This window comes from Molossus molossus, unplaced genomic scaffold (genome assembly GCF_014108415.1).
Source record: "Molossus molossus isolate mMolMol1 unplaced genomic scaffold, mMolMol1.p scaffold_m16_p_24, whole genome shotgun sequence".
Lineage (NCBI taxonomy): Eukaryota > Metazoa > Chordata > Mammalia > Chiroptera > Molossidae > Molossus > Molossus molossus.
The window spans coordinates 13,779,466-13,801,865 of NW_023425360.1; the positions used below are offsets into that span (position 1 = coordinate 13,779,466).

General features: G+C 47.8%; 1 protein-coding gene and 1 non-coding gene across 3 annotated transcripts in view; both read right to left on the reverse strand.

Moving 5' to 3' along the window:
- Nucleotides 1-333: 333 nt before the first annotated feature.
- On the reverse strand, nucleotides 334-405 carry TRNAE-UUC. The gene has a single exon. It is a non-coding gene; the product is annotated as a tRNA-Glu (tRNA).
- An 8,763-nt stretch (nucleotides 406-9,168) lies between these two features.
- GABRB3 (gamma-aminobutyric acid type A receptor subunit beta3) overlaps nucleotides 9,169-22,400 on the reverse strand; it is a 51,744-nt gene continuing 38,512 nt past the window's right edge. For both annotated transcript variants that reach the window (XM_036278034.1, XM_036278032.1), the window contains exons 5-9: nucleotides 21,431-21,513; nucleotides 18,748-18,885; nucleotides 14,519-14,671; nucleotides 10,655-10,899; nucleotides 9,169-9,833 (exon numbers count right to left, since the gene is read on the reverse strand). In XM_036278034.1, coding sequence (XP_036133927.1) covers nucleotides 9,492-9,833; nucleotides 10,655-10,899; nucleotides 14,519-14,671; nucleotides 18,748-18,885; nucleotides 21,431-21,513 — 961 coding nt within the window. In that variant the 3' untranslated portion in view covers nucleotides 9,169-9,491. The remainder of the gene's footprint in view (nucleotides 9,834-10,654; nucleotides 10,900-14,518; nucleotides 14,672-18,747; nucleotides 18,886-21,430; nucleotides 21,514-22,400) is intronic.

Sequence of the window (22,400 nt, forward strand, 5' to 3'; positions counted from 1 at the left end):
TCGCGTTGTACACCCGAAACCTCCACAAGGGTCCGGGCCAATTATATTTCAGCAAAGCTGGAGAAAAAGAGTTTCACCACTCAATATTAATTCTAATTATTTACTGTGACATTTCGTATGATGAGCAAAAGGACCGATACTGATGATACACGCATACTTTCTTAATCACTCAGAATCGCTCCCCATTCGCCGGAAGGAACGAACAGCTCTCAACAATTACAAGGCGCCTTCTGTTCTTTTTGGTAAGAAGGATCTGCATGGACTTGGTAAATATTTTTTACCAAGTTGTAAAAAGACCAAAAAAAAAAAAAAAAACCACAAAAGGTTGTGGCGTTCCCACACCGGGAGTCGAACCCGGGCCGCCTGGGTGAAAACCAGGAATCCTAACCGCTAGACCATGTGGGAGACGACGACAGCGTGACAAAAGGGAAGCAAGTTGAATCACTCTTCTCCACTTCCGCCTTCCGCCCGGCCCCGCCCCCGGGCTGCGTGTGCCTTCTGCTCCTGCGCAGTTTTCTGCACGGCGATTGCGCCGCGCTCTGTGCCCGGTGCCCGCGCAGAGCGAGCCTGAGACCCAGCGCGGGCCCGTGGGCGCCGACCCCACCCCCACCCGGGTTTCCACAGCTCTGTTCCAAGGCCCGCTCTGAGATTTCCGAAAAGAAAGGTTTGAATGGCTCAGAGCGAGGGTGGTGAGCCGGGCCCCTAGGCCTCCGTGCTGGGTTTGTCGCCAAGGTGACCTTTTTAGACGAGATTTTCCAACGCGACGTTTAAGGGCCGAGGACACTGCAGCCGGGATTTGGCGTTTACAAGGCTGGATGCGTTCTGGAGCCCAAGACCTTTGGAGATGCTGCTTTTAAAGATCTGTCGTAGGGATGGCTTTGCATGATTGAAACCAGGACAAAACACCCCAAACCTAAAGGAGAAATCCACCCACGTGAACACTCATATATGGGGGAGGACACAAACAAACAAGAACACTGCCTGGGAGATAAGTTTGCACAACCCATGTAAGATTGGTGTCCGATCTACATGAAAAACGACAGGGCGGGCTTGTAACAAGACACCCTGCAAAGGTCAACATGAGAACGTGTGAGCAGGCCAGCAGCTAAGAAGCATCTGAAAAAATATCTCGGCCTTACTGTCCCAGCTGCTGATTGGCCAAAAAAGCAAAAGTGTGACAAGGTCAGGGGTTGGCAAGTATGTGGGAGAAAAAAAGCTTGTAGAAAACTAGTAATGTGCAACCCGAGGTCCAGGTGAGCAATGAAGCCTTCAGCAGCAGACAGGTAAATGTCAAGCAGGGAGTCAACTCTTGCTCAGGGGAGACCTGACTGCCTCCTCCCAGGGAAGGACCAGCTTTGAGAGTAGGGGTGCCAGATGCTGAGATACAGGATGCCCGGTTAACATTTGCATTTCAGATAAGCAGCACTTTTTTTTAGTCTATATCCCAAATATTGCATGGAATCTGCTGCCAGGATGGAGGAGCTTGTGGGGCAGGAGGAAATGTTCAGCTAATTCACTCCTGATGGCCAATTCCTTCCTGCAGAGAATACCTCTTCAGTGCCTCACGCCCAGCTGGCGGTACCGTTGTACCATCACCCAGTTGACTCTCATTAAATCAATTGGAATGTGGTAGGAATGTTGTCAGTAACAGATGGGCTCGAACACTCAGTTGTGGGAGTCTGGCTTCATAGCTAACATTTACTTGAGCAAATTTTTATAATTCTGGAAAATCCTAAAAATTCATTCGATTGATTTTTTTTTGCCCTATATTTTCCATGTATAAATATGAAGAGATTCTCTGAATGATATACTCTTTATTCTAGTAGTCGTTTAGCCTTTTAAACTTGAGGTCTCTTCAATCAATAGAAATGGTCAGAAATAGCTTTTAACTCTCTATTGATTTAGCATTAAAGTCGCCATCTGATCAAAGCCCAAGGGAATCTAACTCTGACATCCTTCAGTTATTGATGGATAAATCATGGGCTTCTTGGAGAAATGGAGGTACGAGGGATACAGGAAGGAACAAGGTGAACTTGGGATCTTGTGCTGTTGAACAAGAAGCATTCGAAGACTAATAAAGTCACATCACAAGGACGCAGGCAGCCTGTTCTAGTAGCTGGAAATATATTTATTCACTGACATACATGGGTTCATGGAACTCAGAGAAGAGAGTGCCAGGAAAAATAATAAACACTCACACTATTCCTTTGAAAATTAGTATCTGTATTTTACTTTTCTAGTAGCAACTGTTGGGGAGATGAACAAATAACCCTGGTTGATACGAAGAAAGCTCTTTGTACAGGAGAAAGCAACAAATAATGATAGGAAGGAGCCCTGGCCAAGGTTGCCGGTTCGATCCCCGGTTAAGGCACATACAAGAATCAAATAATGAACATGTAAGTAAGTGGAACAATAAGTCGATGTGTGTCTCTTTCTCTCTCTTCTTGTCTCTCTAAAATCAAAAAATAATGAAAGGAATGGAAGGAACCATAGAATTAGAAAAATCATCATTATGGCAGCACATGCTCATGGGGCCTGGGTGTTTGCATACTGCTACCATAATCCCACATACACTAGTTTTAGGGAGCATGAGGGGATAAAAAACTTAACTTCACGTGGTAAGGTCATACTATTATCGTCCGTATTAAGAGGTCAGTTTCTCATCACTAGCCTTATGCCCTGCCCTGAATCCTTGAATGTGGTTCACAACAGAACTGAATAGTGCTGGCAGATCTTTTTTTTTTTTTATGAATTTATCACGTTTTTAGATCTAGCTGCCAGTTTGTAGGAAGGAAATTGAGGAAGACTACAAAGGATGTAACCAGACAAACCTAGAAACTTGAATATTTTTCTCAGGATACTTAGCTTGTAAAAACATTTTTCTGTAAGTTTGTGTCATGAATAAAGAAAGAAGGCAGGGTGTGTCTGGTACCAAAGTAGAAGAGATGTAAGCGCCTTCATCACCAAGTTCAATGCATAGTCACAGACTTGGATCCTGATCTGGGGGAAAAACAACTGTAGAAGATATTTTTCAGACAGTTAAGGAAATTTGATAGTACATAGGATAAAATTTTTGACATTACAAGATACAAGATATACAATGTTCTCTTAAAAAGATCATTTACAGTATGACTTCATTTTGGTCAAACTGTAATGATAGATGTACATTTGCAAAGAAAGAGACCTGGAGGCTTCCCTGGGGGAGACAGTGTCCCCTCTGGGTGGCAGAACCAGACATCACTTTCTTAGTTTTGCTGATTTGTTTTCTGACTTTCTATAGGCATGGTTTTGAGATGACAACATTTTATTTTTATTTTTCTCTATTTTTTCTTTCTTTATTGATTTTAGAGAGAGAGAAAGGGAGAGGGAGCATCCATTGGCCGCCTCCTGCACACCTCTCACTGGGGATCAGGCCCACAACCTGGGCATGTGCCCCAACCGGGAATCACACTGGTGACCTCTCGGTGTATGGGTCATGCTCAACCACTGAACTACATCAGCCGGGCGACAAAATTTTATTTTTAACCAAAATGTTAAATAAAACAAACACTTCTCCATGTTTCCAAATAAATTAATGACTGCATTTTGCTCTCCAGAACTCTGACTTATGTTTGGAGCTCAGAACATTCTTCTGGAGTTTCCGCGTGGCCCAGACCACGTGATCCCTTTCCTTTGATTTCTCCTGGTTTTCCAGTCTCGCTGGAAGAAACCCTTTCTACGTCCCTCGAGAAAACTCTATTTTCACTGAACTTTTGATCTGACCAGAAGCAGTATTTGTAAAGAGAAGTCTACTGCTTCTCCTTACAAATTCAGTCTGATGTTACATCAAAGAAAGTCAGATAAACACTGGGGCAATAAGTCTGGAGTTCAAGATAAATTTGTAATTTAAACTTCTAAAGAAGTTTTTGAAGGTTTTATGCAACTATAACAAAAGCTTCAGGAAATAGAAGGAAAGATAAGTTAACGGTAACAGTAGTAACATTAATAAAATATTAAAACCTGGCCTGGCCAGGTAGCTATTGGCTGGAGCATCATCCTAATACTCCAAGGTTGTGGGTTCAATCCTTGGTCAGGGCTTCTCAATCAAAAGCAGGATGCTGTCCAGCTGGTGTGGCTCAGTGGTTGAGTGTCAACTCATGCACCAAGAGGTCGCTGGTTTGATTCTCGGTTGGGACACATGCCCAGGTTGTGGGCAGATCCCTAGTGTGGGGCATGCAGGAGGTGGTCACCGATGTTTCTCTCTCTCTCCCTCTCACTTCTCTCTCTAAAATCAATAAAGAAAAAATACAAACAAAAAGCAGAATACTTTGAAAACAAGCTTTTTTTAAAAAAAAAAACAGTCAAAATCTGAAAACTTCTTTTGCAGTTATTGGCCATTTAAACTTGTCATTTGAATGAATATTGTTTTAGCATAATGAAGTTGGTGAGAAGTGTCTCCACAGTGATGTGCCTGGCGTAGCAAAGGTCAGTGGACCAGGGATTGGAAAAAAATATTGAAACAAATGAATGAAAACAGGACCTGTACAGAATGACTAAAGAATTTATGTTATTTGGCTTAGAGTGAGTAAATTTAAAGGTAAACCTTCATTAAATACTAATTGGCCGAGAGCATTTTGTAAGATGATGGGAAGCTCTCCTTTTAAAGTGTTTACAGGTGAGTTAGCAGCCTCCCTGGGAACCTACAGGTAAAGTTCTCTCTGGTTGGAGGTGTCATCCATCCATCCATCCATCCACCCACCCATCCATCCATAGATACATTCATCTACCCATCCATCCACCCACCCATCCATCATCCATCTGTCCATCCATCCATCTATCCATCCATCCATCCATGGATACATTCATCTACTCATCCATCCGCCCATCCATCCATTATCCATCTGTCCATCTATCCTCCCATCCATCATCCATCTGTCCATCCATCCATCCATCTGTAGAATATCACTGATTACATCCTCAATGGAGAAAAAATGGGAAATGGTTTGTTAGTAATAAAGAACTAGAGAGTGATGACCAATACCACCCGTTTAAGAGGTGATTAGTTTCTTGATCTCTTAATATAAAAAAATGTCTTTCTTGGCCCTGGCCGGTTTGGCTCAGCGGTTAGAGCATCGGCCCACAGACCAGAGATTTGCGTGTTCGATTCCGGTCAAGAGCACATATTTCGGTTGCACTTTGTCCCTGGCCCCCCTGGTCAGGGTAGTGCAAGAGGTGATTAATCCATATGTCCCTCTCACATGGATGTTTCTCTCTCTGTCCCTTCTTCCCACTCTATCTGAAGATAAAGGGGAAAATATCCTCGGGTAAGAATTAAAAAAAAAAATTTCTTCCTTAAAACACTTATTTAAAAACAGGGACAAGCTGGATCTCCGTGTGTCTAGTTATCCTTTGAAGTTCAGAATAATGATTTAAAAACACAAGTCATGGCTCAATTGGTTTCACACGCAGTCAGCTTTGAGCTTATTTCTTTTTACTTTCAGCACGGAAATCATTGACCTGGTATTGAAGTCATCACACCATTTCAACAGTAGGAAGAAAAAATAAATCAGTCTTCACATTTAAGTCAGTTGGTCCTTTTTTAATAAATTTGAATTCATTCATCAACAAGTTTCATATTGTATCTATCACTCAATTTTGCTGTTTTTTTTTTTCATGTCAAATAATACCAAAAAAATTACATCAATGTGCTTAAGCAAAATTGGGTTTTATCTTTACAATGAAATGAAATCAACATGGGAATTGATCACGACAGCAGTCGCCTGTTAACTACTAGAATAATCCTGTACTTACCTTGAACACACTCATGACTTGTGAAGCGGGAATAGAGGACAAGACAAAACATGAGGCTGGCCCTAGGGAGAGGCCTGGTGTGTGAGCCAGTCCTGGGAGGTCGCTGTTTACCCAGGTGTTGGGAATTGAGTGTTTCAGGAAAACATGGCACCTTCAATGCAGTAGAAGAGGTAATCGATCCAAGGCACACTAGCTAGTGTCCTGGGAAAATTTAATCCACCTGGGCAGCTCTTTGCCCCACGGTTCCGTGTCACTCTGACTGGTGGGTCCTGGAGGGGGCAAGAGCCATGAGCAAGAAAATATTTCACCAATTGTTCAGTTTCGCTTACGTAAAAGGGACTGGTTTTCAGGTGGAGAGTTAAAGTGAGAATTATAGGAGGGTTTATTCTTTCAAGTCAGGAGATTCAAAGTTGGACCCATTCGCTTAGAATGATTGTCTCCCAGATGCTGAAAATGAACATCTACAGCTGTGATCTACCTGTCCCTTAAAACCAGTCCCAAGCACACTTGGCATCCCCTCTGCCAGGGCTCCTTGGGAGACATATTAACTCCAGAGCTGGGGGGTGGGGGGGCCTTCGAGGTGAATGACATGTCAGAGTCCCGGGTGCTGGCGTTAAACACACGTCACCACAGGTACACCTGTCATTTCCAAACCTACAGGAATATTCTCGACGTATTTTCTAGTCCATTTCAGAATCAGAGGGAATGAATGTCTCATGGTATAGACAGTGAAATCTCTACAGCGCCGGGGTCGATGGACAAGAATAACACTGTTTTACGGGTGACTCAAGTGTGATGGGTGTTGGTCTGTGGGGACTTACGAAGTCAAGCTCTTGAACTGTCTCAAATATGTCTGAACACGGGTCGTAAGAGTCTTCCGTGCATTTTGAGCCCCTTTGAAGCATTCCGGAAAGACAGGACTCCTTAGAAAATTAACTTTTTATTACGTTCAGTTGTTGAGAAAGAAATATCATGATATTCCAGATTCAACTATTCTCTCCTTAAGCAAGAGGTCGGGATGTGAGGGGCTGCTCCCTGACAGTAACTGGCACCAAACGATGGGCAGGGCTCGCTCGCTGGCAACAGTAGCTGCTGTGTGGTTGCAAGAGGTCATCACAACCTCTCTGAGGCTAAACCAGTCGGAGTTCTGCTTCTCAGTGTTTCTCACATCTTTTAAAAATGGAGAAGCTATAAAATAATTGTATCAGAAGAAAACAAATTTTCTTCTTCAATGAAGTAAAGCAAAGGATCTTACCCAAGGATCTTAAAAAGTGTCTGTTTTTTTACAGAATGTGTGTGTGTGTGTGTGTGTGGTGTGTGTGTGTAGTTACAAACACTATTTATAGTATAGCTATTATGTTAACTTCATCGCAGTGTCTGCAAAGTTGTGGGTCCCAGTCTCGGCGTCAAAAGCATATGGAAAAGCTCAAAAGCTATTATGACTATACCATGCAAATTTATACCCAGGAAACCTCAGGAAGTAGACTGTAGTCTGAGCCTCATGGGGTCTGCTTTTGCTATTTGGGTTCCTCCACTATGCATCAGAAATGTTTCGCTTTGCTTTTCTACCAGAAAGAATTCATGTCGCCGTTCTGAGGGGTATCTGTTGAACTGAGACCGACCCCTGACTGCGTTCCGTCCACGGTCTGCACGCGGAGCTCGGTCCTTGGGTGACTGGACAGAGACGGATACCTGAAGTGTTGAACGTGATAGTGTCTTTGTTTCTTTAATGTGTTAACAATGATAAGGCCACTTGCAAGGTTTTTCCCAATCTGCCTAACGGTGAAGCTCCCCGGTGTTACCCACGGAAGAAAATGTGCCAGAGACCAGCCAACGACCAAGAAATCACTGGCTAGTCTCTAGGTAAAAACAAAACCAAGGAGCAGGACCGGGGAGGAAGGAGGGAAAGGATTTTATAAAAATCGGTTCTTGCTTCTAGCGTTAGACTTTGCTGACTACGTTTCATCGGACGGTGGTTTCTGGGCTGTTACGGACCCCCACAAAGTAAAGGTTGCGATGGCCCCCGGAGGAAAATCTAGTGATGCTCAGCTCGTGGTGAGAGCCCACGCCACACCACCCTCGGAAGGGTGGTCCCTCTGTCTACGTGGCGAATGCTGGTACCAGCTGTTACAGGGCTGGCCACTGGGCAGAACAAAGAGGGAGACGCATAAATGGCATTTGGGGACAACGTATTAACTTAACAGTTCTTTTCTGAATATTTTGCTTTTGCTTTTTTTTTTCCCTCCAAGTGCTTCACTTCCCTGGGACACCTGTTTGCACAGCTGCAGTCCCTTGTCTGTGCATGCCTGTGATAGAAATATTGTTTACAAAAAATATATCATCTCTTTTTTTTTTTTTCTTTAGAAAGATCTCATCTAAATAGTAAGTTAAGGTTGCGTCTATGAAACCGGTGCACCTTGTCATGTTCTACGAGCTGTGAGAAGCCCAGGTACGGCTGAGGCTGTGGGTCAAATGCAAAGAAACGTGTGTGTGGTCAGGCTCCTGTCGTGGTCAGCGGGGTGTGTGCGGGGGCCGGTCCCCCTCCGCAGCGTCCGAGGTGGACCAGGAGGGGCGGGGTGTGCTTATGACATTTGTCAGAGACAGAAATGATGGCATGAGGATGTTTCTTGGTTTCTGACATTGAACAGTAAAGGGTTTCCACTCCAATCTTAATTCTAGATAACAGAAAGTTAGTTACAGCACGTGAAATTATGACACCGCATGCTGCCATGGTAGCTAGCATAAAAACCAAAATCCGGGTAAATATACACAGATATGCATATTATGCAAATATAGTCGGGTATTAACATACAATGTTATAAGAGTGGTGACGTAAACACAAGCAGGGAGGTGGTCCTGGGTGGTCTTCCTCAGAGGAACAGAGAACCTGAGACACCTATGCTTTCCGTGAAATATCAGGCGTGGGGATCCGCAGCTGAGACGTGGAGCCCGTTCTCGGGGGTCCCGCCGGGCAGGCCCCACTCCGAGGCCCGCACCGCACGGAGCGTCCGGGCACTTACAGTGAGAAGCGCCCACTCCTGACGGTGCTCGCGGGTGGGCGTCCAGATGTCCGCGGGTCTCGCTGTGGCCAGGACAGCAGGTGACAGCGCACCTCAGCCAGGAGACCAGCACAGAGACGGGACCGGTGGAAGAAACCCCGACGTCAAAGGAGCCGACACCTCCGCTCGGGGAATGGACAGAGGACGTGAGTGTGTGACGTGGTGGGAACTATCGACACCGCCGGACGAGTTTCTGAGTTTCACACTGAAACAGCGAACTCAGGGTCCTAAAAGACACAGTTCGGGATGGGATTATGTTCCGTGCCCTCATCCTCAAGGTATAAGTTTAGACAGCGCTTGTCCCTTCCAGTTAAAAAAGAAAAAAAAAAACCGACGACTTCCTTTAATACGCATCTGTGTCAAATGTGTCCGTAGCTGCAAAATGTATGGGTGTATGTGTATTTCTTCTACATACATGTGGGCACTTACACCTGTGTGTATAAACATATACACATACATCCTCATATACACGTGTATTTTATATATATGCTGAGAAAGTTCACATATATATACAATCGCGTATGTATACGTGTGTGTGTCTGCGTGTGTGTCTCTGTGTGTGCACAGGTATAAAAACTTGACAGGCAGAGAAATACTTCACTCAGTGTTAAATGAAGTCTTTGAAAAATCGGGTGCAGCCACTCAGTTAACGTAGTACAGCCAGTAAACCAGGTTGAAGAGAGAAAAAGTGAAAGGGAACACAATCCTGGACCACCTGTCAATGGCGTTTACATCGGTCAGATCGGGGATTTTAATTTTGAGCTGCGAAGACCTCCTCCGTAGATGGGTCTTCTTGTGCGGCATGCTCCTGTCCCCCAGGTACCGCCCATGCCCTTCCCTAGGCATGCTCTGTTTCCTGTACTGGATTCCTGAGTTGTCAAAGGATATTGCTGAATTCCTGGTGTCCCCGAGGCCGCCCGCCACCTCGTTCATCTCATTGTGCACCTCCAGGGACGTCAACAGGATGTTTCCATGAGCGTCCACCTAATTGGAAGGAAACGCACAGAGTTAGGCCGCCCGCCTGCCGCGGGGTCCGGCTTCCACACGCACACCCAGGGCAGCCGTGCCCCGCTGTCCCGCCCCACGATTAGGAGAAGCTGCACATCTGTCAGACCCGCGCTGTGTGCGTGGGAGGTGTCACCCGGGAGGTCTCCCTGCAGTTTGGAAATTTTATTTCCCTGCTTTGAAAATTCGCACCCAGGAGATGAGACAGAATGCACGGGGGAGGGAGTGGCCGTCTCAAATTGAAATTTCTCATGATGGATCCTTACTGGAGAGGAAATGAAAGTGCAAATGTCTTTTAAGACGTTCACGTCGGTGTCACAACCGTTTTTCACGACTGGTGGCAACCGGGCTCCTGTTTTTCCTCGCGAGTCAGCTTGTCCCCACTTCTGATGGTATAAAAGTACCCACATGTCCGTGCAGAACAAGGAAAAGCCCTGTGGTGGAAGGTACCTCGGAGGCGCAGATCCAGCCCCCACCAAGCACCAGCTCCGTGTTCGGTTCTAGTCCTGGCCACGTTTGAGATGGACCAAAGTCCCCGCCTCCACCTCTGCGCCAAACTTGAAAACAAACATTTATTTCTGCAGGAGACTAGGAAGCGTTGGCCTCTCCAGCTTCTGCAGTGACTGTGGTTTTTATGTAACACTCAGCACCTTGGAGGAGGCAACCTTCTGGGTTATGATCAGCCTGCACCATACCTACTGAAGGGTCACCCAAGGAACCGTCGTGACAGGTGAGCTTTGGGGTCAGGGTGGGGGGTCCAGGAATGGCATGGGGGGTGGTCAAGACGGTGGAGGGCCTACCCGGTTGCTTTCGCTCTTCGAACGGTCGTTCTTGGCTTTGGCGGTCCTCTCAGCCAGCTTCTTCTGCCTCTGAGGACCTCTCCCAAAGAAGATGTAGTTGACGAAGGCGTACTCCAGAAGGGCCAGGAACACGAACACAAAGCAGCCCATGAGGTACATGTCAATGGCTTTGACGTAGGGGATCTTGGGCAACGTCTCCCGAAGGTGCGTGTTGATGGTTGTCATGGTCAGCACGGTCGTGATCCCTGCCAAAGACACAGAAGGTGAGGGCTGGAGCTCTCGACTCTCTTTGCATGTTCTCAGACAGTGTCAAGGAGCTGGAAAGACCCCGTGCTCCCTGCAAAGGGTGAAGACATGAAAATAAACCTAGAATTCCACGTAAAACAGTGTCCGGATGAGAAGTTTCGGGAAAAAGAATGAATCTCTGAAGACTCTGAGGGTCTAAGAAGGTGTCTTGGGCGGAGAGGCCAGGCCGTTACTGAGGCTAAAGCCTCTCCATCAGAATAAACCACTCTTACCACATCGCTGTACCAGGGGCGGGGAGGAGATCACGGTTTTTGAGACTCTATGGACCTGATCCCACACTGAGCACGAAGAGAAGGCGGAGCTGGGGGAGGCCCCGAGGGCAGCTGGTCGCACAGAGCCCTGCTCGGAGGACAGAGCCTTCACCCGCCGCCCGGGATGTGCTGGCTGACCTCGAGGGCTCATATTTTTTTTTTTTTTTTATCCTCACCAGAGGACATTTTTCCACTTTTTGCTCAGGTAGAGTGGGGGGGGGAGAGAGGAACAGAGAGAGAGAGAAACATCGATGTGAAAGGGACACATCGAGTGGCTGCCACCCGCACAACCGACCAGGGCCGGGGACAAACTGCAACCAAGGTACGTGCCCTTAGCGGGAACCGAACCCGGGTGTCTCAGGACCGCAGGCCGACGCTCCAACCGCTGAGCCAAACCGGCCAGGGCAAGGGCTCATATTTAATCCAACCATCAATTCTCACCATACTCTGGGGTAGCTGACCGCTCCCCTTCCTTTTTGATGTCATGACGTTGAGTTTTTTTAGATAGCAGTGAAGTCATATGGTTCTTAACTTTTCTATCTAACTCATTTCGCTTAGCATGAGCCTCTCCAGGTCCGCCCATGTTGCTGCAAATGGCGGTATTTTGTTTTTCCTACAGCTGAGTAGTGTTCCACTGTGTGCAGGTACCACATCGTCTTGATCTAGTTATCTAGCCAAACGCTTCTTAAATTCAACTGATACCTTTAGAAATACTTACCCGGAGTGTCTTACATCATTGTCACGTGTATTTCATAGGAAAATATCCAATCTTAAATCTAACGGTGCAAGTCACGTATCTGCATCTAATGCAGACAGCTACCTACAACAGGCACACAAACCCTGGACACATGCTAGCCTGGGGAGGTCCTGGGGAGGGTGGCGCACAGCCCCTGGACACATGCTAGCCTGGGGAGGTCCTGAGAGGGTGGTGCACAGCCCCTGGGCACATGCTAGCCTGGGGAGGTCCTGGGGAGGGTGGCGCACGGCCCCTGGACACATGCTAGCCTGGGGAGGTCCTGGGGAGGGTGGCGCACAGCCCCTGGACACATGCTAGCCTGGGGAGGTCCTGGGGAGGGTGGCGCACGGCCCCTGGACACATGCTAGCCTGGGGAGGTCCTGGGGAGGGTGGCGCACGGCCCCTGGACACATGCTAGCCTGGGAGGTCCTGGGGAGGGTGGCGCACGGCCCCTGGACACATGCTAGCCTGGGGAGGTCCTGGGGAGGGTGGCGCACAGCCCCTGGACACATGCTAGCCTGGGGAGGTCCTGGGGAGGGTGGCGCACGGCCCCTGGACACATGCTAGCCTGGGGAGGTCCTGGGGAGGGTGGCGCACGGCCCCTGGACACATGCTAGCCTGGGGAGGTCCTGGGGAGGGGTGGCCACGGCCCTGGACACATGCTAGCCTGGGGAGGTCCTAGGGAGGGTGGTGCACGGCCCCTGGACACATGCTAGCCTGGGGAGGTCCTGGGGAGGGTGGCGCACGGCCCCTGGACACATGCTAGCCTGGGGAGGTCCTAGGGAGGGTGGCGCACGGCCCCTGGACACATGCTAGCCTGGGGAGGTCCTGGGGAGGGTGGCGCACAGCCCCTGGACACATGCTAGCCTGGGGAGGTCCTGGGGAGGGTGGTGCACAGCCCCTGGACTTCTCACACTTCTCTGTGATTCACCAACAAATGTGTTCATTTCTATACATTTTAAAGAGTATTACTGATCATTCTACGTTCAGGAATTCAATTCAACCCCCTCCCCACCCCTCACACACACATACAAGAGAAGAGATAAATTGGATCATTTCTCCTGAGCTCTGTATTTACTTAAAATGCATTTGAATATTCACATTGTCCATGTGGTCTCATAATGTCTAGCTGAGAACAGAATGATCTTTCTGAAAATATAAGCCTTCCTTCAATATTCAGTATATATTAGAAGTAATATTGGAACCTATACTATTCACTGTACATCAGCTGATAATTGTCAAATGATCACTGGCCAAGAAACATCACCAGAGCTCTTGGGAATCAGTCAGAATCAAATTGTGTGTGAATGTGTGTGTGTGTGTGTGCGTGTGTGTGTATTCCCCGCCCCCCCAAATCCTCATCCGAGGACATTCTTCCATTTATCTTCAGGTAGAGTGGGAGGGGGAGAGAGAGAGAGAGAAACATTGATGCGACAGAGACACATGGATTGGTTGCCTCCTGCATGACCCCAATCAGGGCCGAGGACCAAACTGCCACAGAGGTACGTGCCCTTGACTGGAATCGAACCCGCAACTCTTTGGTCCTCAGGCCCACAATCTAACCGCTGAACCACACCGGCCAGGGCTCAAATAATATACTTTAATGCTCATTACAGTGTGTAATTCCCATTATACGCTATAATAAATATTTGACTATTTTTCTGACTTAAAGATGAATGCATAATTAACCACGTCTTCTTTCTGGGCCTTAGAATAATTCTGAACAGGAGATTGTTAATCCTGCTTTAAGATTAGTGTCGGAAATAGTTTTATTATGCAAATACTCAGCGAGTGCGTGTTCGCTCTCGTGGGCATGATAATTCAATGGCCCGTCCAAGCAACTGTGCACAGAACGAGTGTTTCTGGACAGAACACGTAAGGGCAGGACAGGGGCGATACGGCGAAAGCCTGTTGACCTCTAGCCTTTGAACTCCTGGATGCTGTGATGACAGGGTCTCTTTACTTGTTAGATATCATTTTATTTTATTATTATAATAATAATTATTTTAAATATGTTTTTATTGACTCTTTAAGAGAGAGAGGAAGGGAGAGAGAGACAGAAACATCGATGTGGGAGAGAAACATCGATGGGCTGCCTCCTGCACGCCCCCTGCTGGGGATCGAGCCCACAACCCGGGCATGTGCCTCCACCAGGAATCAAACTGGGTGGGACCTTTCAGTCCATGAGACGACACTCAATCCACTGAGCCACACTAGTTGGACTTTAGATGTCATTTTAAAATAGCACATCCCATAAGCCAATCAGAGAAAGACAAGTATCTCACGATTTCACTTATATGTGCAATCTAAATGAACAAAATAAACGGATGAATAAAATAGGAACCGAGGAATGGAAACATGGAACACACTGACGAGCCTCAGAGGGAAGATGGGCAGGGGCAGGAAGAACTAAACCAAAGAACTTAGATGCATATATGCATAACCCGCAGACACAGACAATAGTGCGGTGAAGGCAGGGTGGGCAGGAGCTGGAAGGAGAGGGTCAACGGGAAAAATCTGTAGTAGTCTCAACAATAAAGATTTTTAAAGAATAAATAAAATGGCACATACCAAGGGCAACTCGAGCGGCAGATGCATCATAATTGATCCAGAAGGAGACCCAGGAGAGAATAGTGATTAGTATCGATGGCATGTACGTCTGCAGAATGAAGTACCCAATGTTCCTCTTCAATCGGAAGCTCAGGGACAGACGAGGGTAGGCACCTGTGCGAACAGACAAGGGTTACCGCTGTTGGAAAGACAGTGCGTGGCCCTGGCAGGGTGGCTCAGTGGGTTACAGTGTTGTCCTGATACACCAATGTTGCGGGTTCCATCCCCAGTCAGGGCACATACAAGAGGCACCCAGTGAATGCATCAATAAATGGAACAACAAATTGATGTTTCTCTCTCTCTCTCTCAAATCAATCGATAAAAAAAAAATACCTTAATCTCTGAACACTTGCCAAGGTGCTCATTAACACAGAATTTAGCATTAAGAAAATATAGCATTTTCTTGTGTATTTGTTTAGTAAATACATTCTATTGGTTGAAATCGACTTCTATTCGACACAGTTTTAGGCATTCACCACACCCTACCCTTCCCGGCTCACAATCCAGGGGCGGGAAGGTGAGCAGAGACGTCAACAAACACCAGAATCTCCAGTGATGTCAGGACTTGTTCTAAGCAAAGAGCACAGAAAAGTATTTTGGTGGCGCTGACAGACAGTCCTTCCGCTGGCACGGTGAAATGCCGTCGCGACGCCCTGTCCACGGGCACCCTCCCCGACGATCACAGCTAGTGGCTGACAATTTGGAGCTGAAAAGTGATGCGTCAGTGGCACCAAGACGTACCCTTCAAAATAGCAACAGAAGCTTAAACATGACAGCAGGAGGGCACAGAAGCCCCAACGCCCGTGCGCCAATGCAGAGATGGTCAGATTCCCAAGTAGTGCTGAGCCGACAGACACGAAACAGCCGAACAGTCCCTGAGCGCGAGGGCACCGTTCCAAGACAGGGCTGCCTGGCAGGGTCATCGACTGAAGCTGCTGATCTCAACGCTTTCTCCCCAGATGCAATAGAAGCTACAGCCCAAAGCAAGGCTCTGCTTCTCTCATTCAGCCTAAGTGAATACTGCTGTCTAAGGCACGGATGTTGTTGAAGAACTCATAAAAATGCAGACGCAGAGTATCATGTCACCTTTGTGGAGTGATAAGAGCCACTAAAATGCATCTATAAAGTAATAAGCTGATATTCTAGCAACTGCAGAGCTGACCTATATACACGTACCTTCCCCCTTCAAGGTGGCCGCAAGCTCTCCCACCAATGCCTAAGGAGCTCTGTGAGCTCAGAACCTCTCTTGGGGTCTCTATCATGCTGCCTCATTCGTTTATAATCTACCTTTGGGTCCTGCCCAGAGGAAGTGGAGTCTAGACTAAGTTTAAGAGTGACTAGGGTACTGGCACAAGAACAGGCAGATAGATCAATGGAACAGAACAGAGAACCCAGAAATGGACCCAAGACAGTATGCTCAATTAATATTTGACAAAGGTGGCAAGAGCATACAGTGGAGTCAAGACAGTCTCTTCAATAAATGGTGTTGGGAAAATTGGACAGCTACTTGCAAAAAAATGAGGCTAGAACACCAACTTACACCATACACAAGAATAAATTCAAAATGGATAAAAGACTTAAATGTAACTCGTGAATCCATAAGAATTCTAGAAGAAAATGTAGGCAACAAAATCTCAGACATCATATGCAGCAGAATTTTCACTGATACATCACCCAAGGCAACAGAAACAAAGGAAAAAATGAACACATGGGACTACATCAAACTTAAAAGTTTCTGCACAGCAAAAGAAACAACCATCAAAATGAAAAGGGATCCCACTATATGGGAGACCATAATTGCCAATGATGCATCAGATAAGGGGTTAATTTTCAAAATATATAGAGTGCTCATACAACTCAACAAAAGGAAGACAAAGAACCCAATTTAAAAATGGACACCTCTCCAAAAAGGACATACAAATGGCTAAGAGACATATGAAGAAATGCTCAACATCACTAATCATCAGAGAGATGCAAATTAAAACAACAATGAGCCCTGTCCGGTTGCTCAGTGGTTAGAGCATCGGCCTGCGGTCTAGAGAGACCAGGGCTCGGTTCCCGCTATAAGGGCACATACCTCGGTTGCAGTTTGTCCCCAGCACTGGTTGGGTCGTGCGGTTAGCAGCCACTCTATGTGTCCCTTTCACATCGATGTTTCTCTCTCTCTCTCTTCCTCTCTCTCCCTCCCAATCTATCTGAACAACAACAACAAAAAATGGAAAAAATGTCCTTGGTTGAGGATAAAAACAACAACAGCAACAATGAGGTATCACCTCACACCTGTCAGAATGGACGCCATCAACAAATCATCAAACAACAAGTGCTGGCGAGGGTGTGGAGAAAAGGGGACTCCAGTACACTGCTGGTGGGAATGCAGACTGGTGCAGCCGCTATGGAAAACAATATGGTGTTACCTCAAAAAGTTAAAAATTGAACGGCCATTTGATCCAGTGATCCCACTTCTAGGAATATACTCTAAAAAATCTGAAACATCAATCAGAAAGAATATACGTATCCCTATATTCATAGCAGCACTATTTACAATAGCTAAGATCTGGAAACAACCCAAGTGTCCATCAGTAGACGAATGGATAAAAAGCTGTGGTACATACACACAATGGAGTACTATGCAGCTGTAAAAAGGTCTCTTATCCTTTGAGATGACATGGAAGGACCTGGAGAGTATTATGCAAAGCAAAACAAGCCAAGCAGAGAAAGACAAATATCACATGATCTCACTTATTTGTGGAATATAATGAACTAAACAAACTGCTGAACAAAATTAACCCAGAGACATAGAGGTGGGGTACAGACTGACAAGCCTCAGAGAAGGGAGGTTTGTGAAGGAAGAGATAAACCACAGAACTTACATGCATGTAGCATGACCAATGAACACAGACAACAAAGCTGGGGATGGGGTGAGGGGGAAGGGGAGGAGGATGTCAATGGGGGAAAAATGAGAAACATCTGTAACAAAAAAAAAAAAATCAATCAATAAAAAATAAATTAATTAAAAAAAAAAAAAGAGTGACTAGGAGGTGGCCAGGCGGAGGGAGGCAGGTGGCCGTGGGTCACAGGCGTTCAGGCCAGAGGCAACAGGCTTCGAGAATGGGGCTAATCCCACCCCCGCCTGTTGCTGCTGACGCTCTAGAGACAGGAGGGAATGGGGGTGGGAAGTCCCAGCTTTGCCTCTGCTGAGAATTTCATCCCTGAGTCTGTGGTCTTGATAACACTGTGCAGTTCCGCAGTGTCGTTTATCTCGGTTACAACACACAGCACTGGCCCTGGCCGGTTTGGCTCAGTGGTTAGAGCGTCGGCCTGCGGTCCAGAGAGACCCGGGTTCGGTTCCCGCTAAGGGCATGTACCTCGGTTGCAGTTTATCCCCGGCCCTGGTTGGTTGTGCGGGTGGCAGCCACTTGATGTGTCCCTTTCACGTCGATGTTTCTCTCTCTCTCTCCCCCTCTCTCTCTCCCTCCCACTCTGTCTGAACAAAAAATGGAAAAATGTCCTCGGGTGAGGATTAAAAAACAAAACAAAAAAAAAAAACAACACACAGCACTGAGTGAGCATTCGGAGGGGGCACCATGCATTGTACATGCACACGCCGCGATTCAGTAAATCCTCAGCAAGACCAGACGGGGAGCGGATACCGTCTCCGTCTCCGGACAGTGGAGACAAGGAGGACAACGAGACCCAGGCCACGGCCGCTTACTGCTAGGAGCGGATGCCCGTGTCTGAAGAGTCTAACGGAGGGTGGTCCAGGTTCAAGTTCCTGGACCACCCAGGCTGGCTGCGAGCCCAGAAGTGGGGAGGTCTTTCACCTCTGGGAGAACAGCACTCGCCTCCTCAGGTCCTCTCTCCCCTTCCTTCCTGCTCCAAGGCCACGGGTGGCCTCTCGTCTGCCCAGAATGAATTGCTTATGTCACCGAACATGGGTTGACTGAATTCACCCTCAGTCTTTTAACTTCTCAAAAGCCGGGGCCCAGCTTATTGTCAGGCGAGCCTTCTGCTCATCAGAGCTTACCGATCCCTTTTGGAGACAGAGAAAAGGGGCATCTAATGGGATGAATCACCGATGACAGCGCTGCTTTGGATGACCCAGCGCTGCGAGTCAGTTGCAGGGCGTCTCCCAAGGGGACCGCCACGGCCCAGGCCGCCGGCGAATGCAGGGAGTGGGACCCGGGCCTTACCTGTGGCAAAGACAACATTCCTGGACACCAGACGATGCTCCACAATGGAGAACTGAGGGAGCTCGATCCTTTCCACCCCGGTGACAGCCTTGTCACCGCCGCGCCAGTAAAATTCAATGTCATCCGTGGTGTAGCCGTCTGCCGGGACAGAGAAGCAGGGACAGGGACGCACAACGTTCAAGAAACGGTCACAGAGAGACTTGCCCACATTTCAAGTATGTTTGATGTGCTTGTTTGTGAGGAGTGTCGTCAGAGAACTGACTCTCAGATACTTTTGTTACCTCTGCTTTGAGGTAGGACAGGCTGGTGTTAAAAAGTAAAAAAAAAAAACATGGGAGGCTCAGTGCTCCGACCAGGGTTCTGCTCACACAGCCTAACTGCAGAGCTGGCCTGGACGCTGCCCGGAAATGGATTTAAAACATATTAACAACGATACGGTGGCTGCGAGACAAGATGGGAACTCAAGCGTGATGAATTCCGGAAAGGCACCTGTTCTCAAAGCCACTGACGAGTTAAAACACTGAGGGTGAACTGAGCTCATCGACGTTTGATGACATCAGAAACTCTTAGAGCAAAAGTAGTGTTCTCGGCATTTCTGCATGGTTGCCTCAGGTGGCCACGGGGTGTGCCATCCTCAGAAATGCCTTTTGTGGGGACACTTCTGACCCGCAGAGATTTGCACAAAGGCCTCATAGCCAGAGTACAGCTCCAAACACCGCTCTCAGCACAGTGCCCGTGGGCAATGCTTCTGCAAAGGGAGAAGGCAGGGCGGTGGGGTCTGATGTTACTGTAGCACCCAGGAGTCTTCTAGAGGAGATTTTGCCAGTAAGGTTGGTAACAACTCACACCTGGAGACAAATACCCTGTCAACAGAATGAATGTATCATATTGAATAAAAGACATTCGTTTGACCGCTGAGAAGCAGAGCAACGCTACGGGGTGACCGCCCCCCGCAGCATGGTGGTCACACCTGTCTCTTACCTGCCCTGACTTCCTCAGATACCATCTCACCTGGTGGCCATGGCATTTGTCAACAAAATACACGCATTGCCGAGCCACAGCCTCTGCGTAAAAGCTTCAAATGTTTTCCAACACCATCAACAGGACACGTCCAAACTCCTCACAAGGACTCCAGGAACCTACAGGACTGGCCCCTGTGCATCCGATTTCTGTCCTGGCAGCCAGCCCAGCGTCCCTGGCCTCTGTGGCTCGGACCAGCACGCTGTGCCCATTCTCCCCCATGCTGGCATCTCGACCTACACACAACCTTGTGCATCAGAAAACTGGGAGAATTCCTTCTTCCACTCAAGTGCGTTCAGCGTGGACTGTTCAAGGGGGCGGCTCACACACGCTGAAGAAATAAATCTCTTTCACAACAGGCTTTCCTGCCCATCCTGACCTCGGTTCAGACGCTGCAGTCACAGAATTGACTCCTTCCAGCCCACTCACTATCTGTTCACAGTAGGAATAGAAGCTCCTTCCCGACTTAGGCCCCAAAGCAGCCTTCCTGAAACTCACCACCTCACCGGGAGTTGTCCTCTGACCTCACAGAATCCACTTAACCTGCTCGGGCAGTCCTAGATGATGGTTTTCCCATAGGCCTCTGTCCTCCACACCCCCAGACAAGTCCGCCGTGCATTGCTGGGCACAGTCCCATGTCCCTCACCTTCCCAAAGGCTCATCCACAAGAAGCTCACCTCTCAGCACAGGTGCATCAAGTGACATCGGAAAGTCGGCCATCTGCCACCCACAAAGAAATTCAATATAAATACGGACACGCCTAAATCCAATGGAGACGAATTATAAATCCGTCTACCCTACGCCAGGGTGCGCACCAGCAGGCGGGGCACCCAGACGTGCCCAGAGGTGCAGCGCAGGCAGACGGTACGACGTCTGTCTGTCTGTCTGTCTGTCTGTCGGGTGACCGTCGCAGCTGGGCCCCTCGCACAGGGGCACTCGGCGCTGAATTATCATTTCGGCAGCTGAGCACTCTTCAGATGGAAGAAAATTGCCAAGATGCAGGAATAGCTTGTAAAGCTGAATCCCTGACGGAAAATGAGTTTTACTCTAACTGCCCAGGGTCCCAGGAGTACAGCACTCAGGCGTGATGAAGCATATTGTGACAAAATTGTCTCCGTGTTTGCTCTCTTCACACTGAGTGGCTCAGGACGGGGGTCATTTGTTTTCTTATATTTCAGCAAAGCAAACAGCCTCCCTTAATCAGATCAGAGTGGAGAACTCATACTGAGTCTCTCTCTCTCTCTCTCTCCCTCTCAACAGTGCAATTTGCAGAGTAGAAGATTAAACCTCTAATCTTTAAGATAGTTAAAAACTATGTCAAGAAAATTATATATGCCTTGGCAAAAAAATGCCAAAAAATGACAAGATGGTGTGAAACACAAAAGAAATACAGATACAGCCCTGACTAGTTTACCTCAGTGGTTAGAGTATCAGCCTGAGGACCAGAGTCATGGGTTCGATTCCAACCAAGGGCACATGCCTGGGTTGTGGTTCGGTCCCTGGCCCTGGTCGGGGTCGTGTGGGAAGCAACCAATCAATGCGTCTCTCTCACATCAATGTTTCTCTCTCTCTCTGTCTCCCTCCCTCCCACTCTGTCTGAAGATAAATGGCAAAATATCCTCGGGTGAGGGTTAAAAAAAAGAAAAGAAATATAGATACGCACAGCTTTCAATTTCCAGGGTGCAGTTCTGCTCATCCAAGGGGTACCTTCGCAGGTCCATCATGCACGCCGCCGTCGTGGTGATTCTGAAGCACACAGGGCGAGGGCAGAGAGCAAAGACGGGATGAGAGGCGCAGCCCCGAACAGCCCCCAAGAAGGTCCCCCTTCTCCAGAGTACCCCCGACTCAACATCACGAGAAATACTGAGGAAGTTTGTAGGATACTGTAGATAAGCTTTATCAAGAAAAGCAACAGAAAACCGTCAAATCCTCCAGTTACCCAAGGAGTCTTGTTGACTTTGGATAATCAAGGCAGAGAAAGGGGTTTCTCGGGAGGTTCTTATCTTCAGTGTTTGTTCTGCCTCCTGGTCTAGGGGCTTTCTGCCCTTTGGTGACAGCGCTGATTAGAATAGGACTGAATTCTTCCACTTTCCATGTGACATGTCCGAGTGGCTACGTATCACAGGCTGCCCCCTGGACTCTGAGCCCAGCTTCTCCCTTATCCTGTGTGATTACACCGGTCTGCTGGGCTGGACCCTAACAGTCCAGAGCTTTGCACCATGACATCACCTCTCTTTTCAGAAAGAGTACTGGCTTTTATTTGATCGATTCTGAATCAAAATCGAGGGGCTTTGCTTTCCTTGGGGTCAGCTGCAGCCAGGGGAAGAACTCACATCATGACCCGGGGACAGTTAAAGCCTCCACGCCATGCAATGGTCACACCAGCTGCACACAGAGGGAACACACCTGCCAAAGGGGGGCTCATTTCCTCCTCTGAGCCTGCAGCTTCATTCCTGGGAAACCAACCTACCCAAAGCCTCTGTCGAAAATGCAACAATTAGACCAATACACGTTACTTTCTCTCTGGAACCCCGCCCCTTCCCCACCACAGGAGCAGCTGGCTATACTGCGGTGAATCCCTGATTCAAGGACAGGCAACATGTAGTTGATCAAGAATCTGTAATGACTGCCTG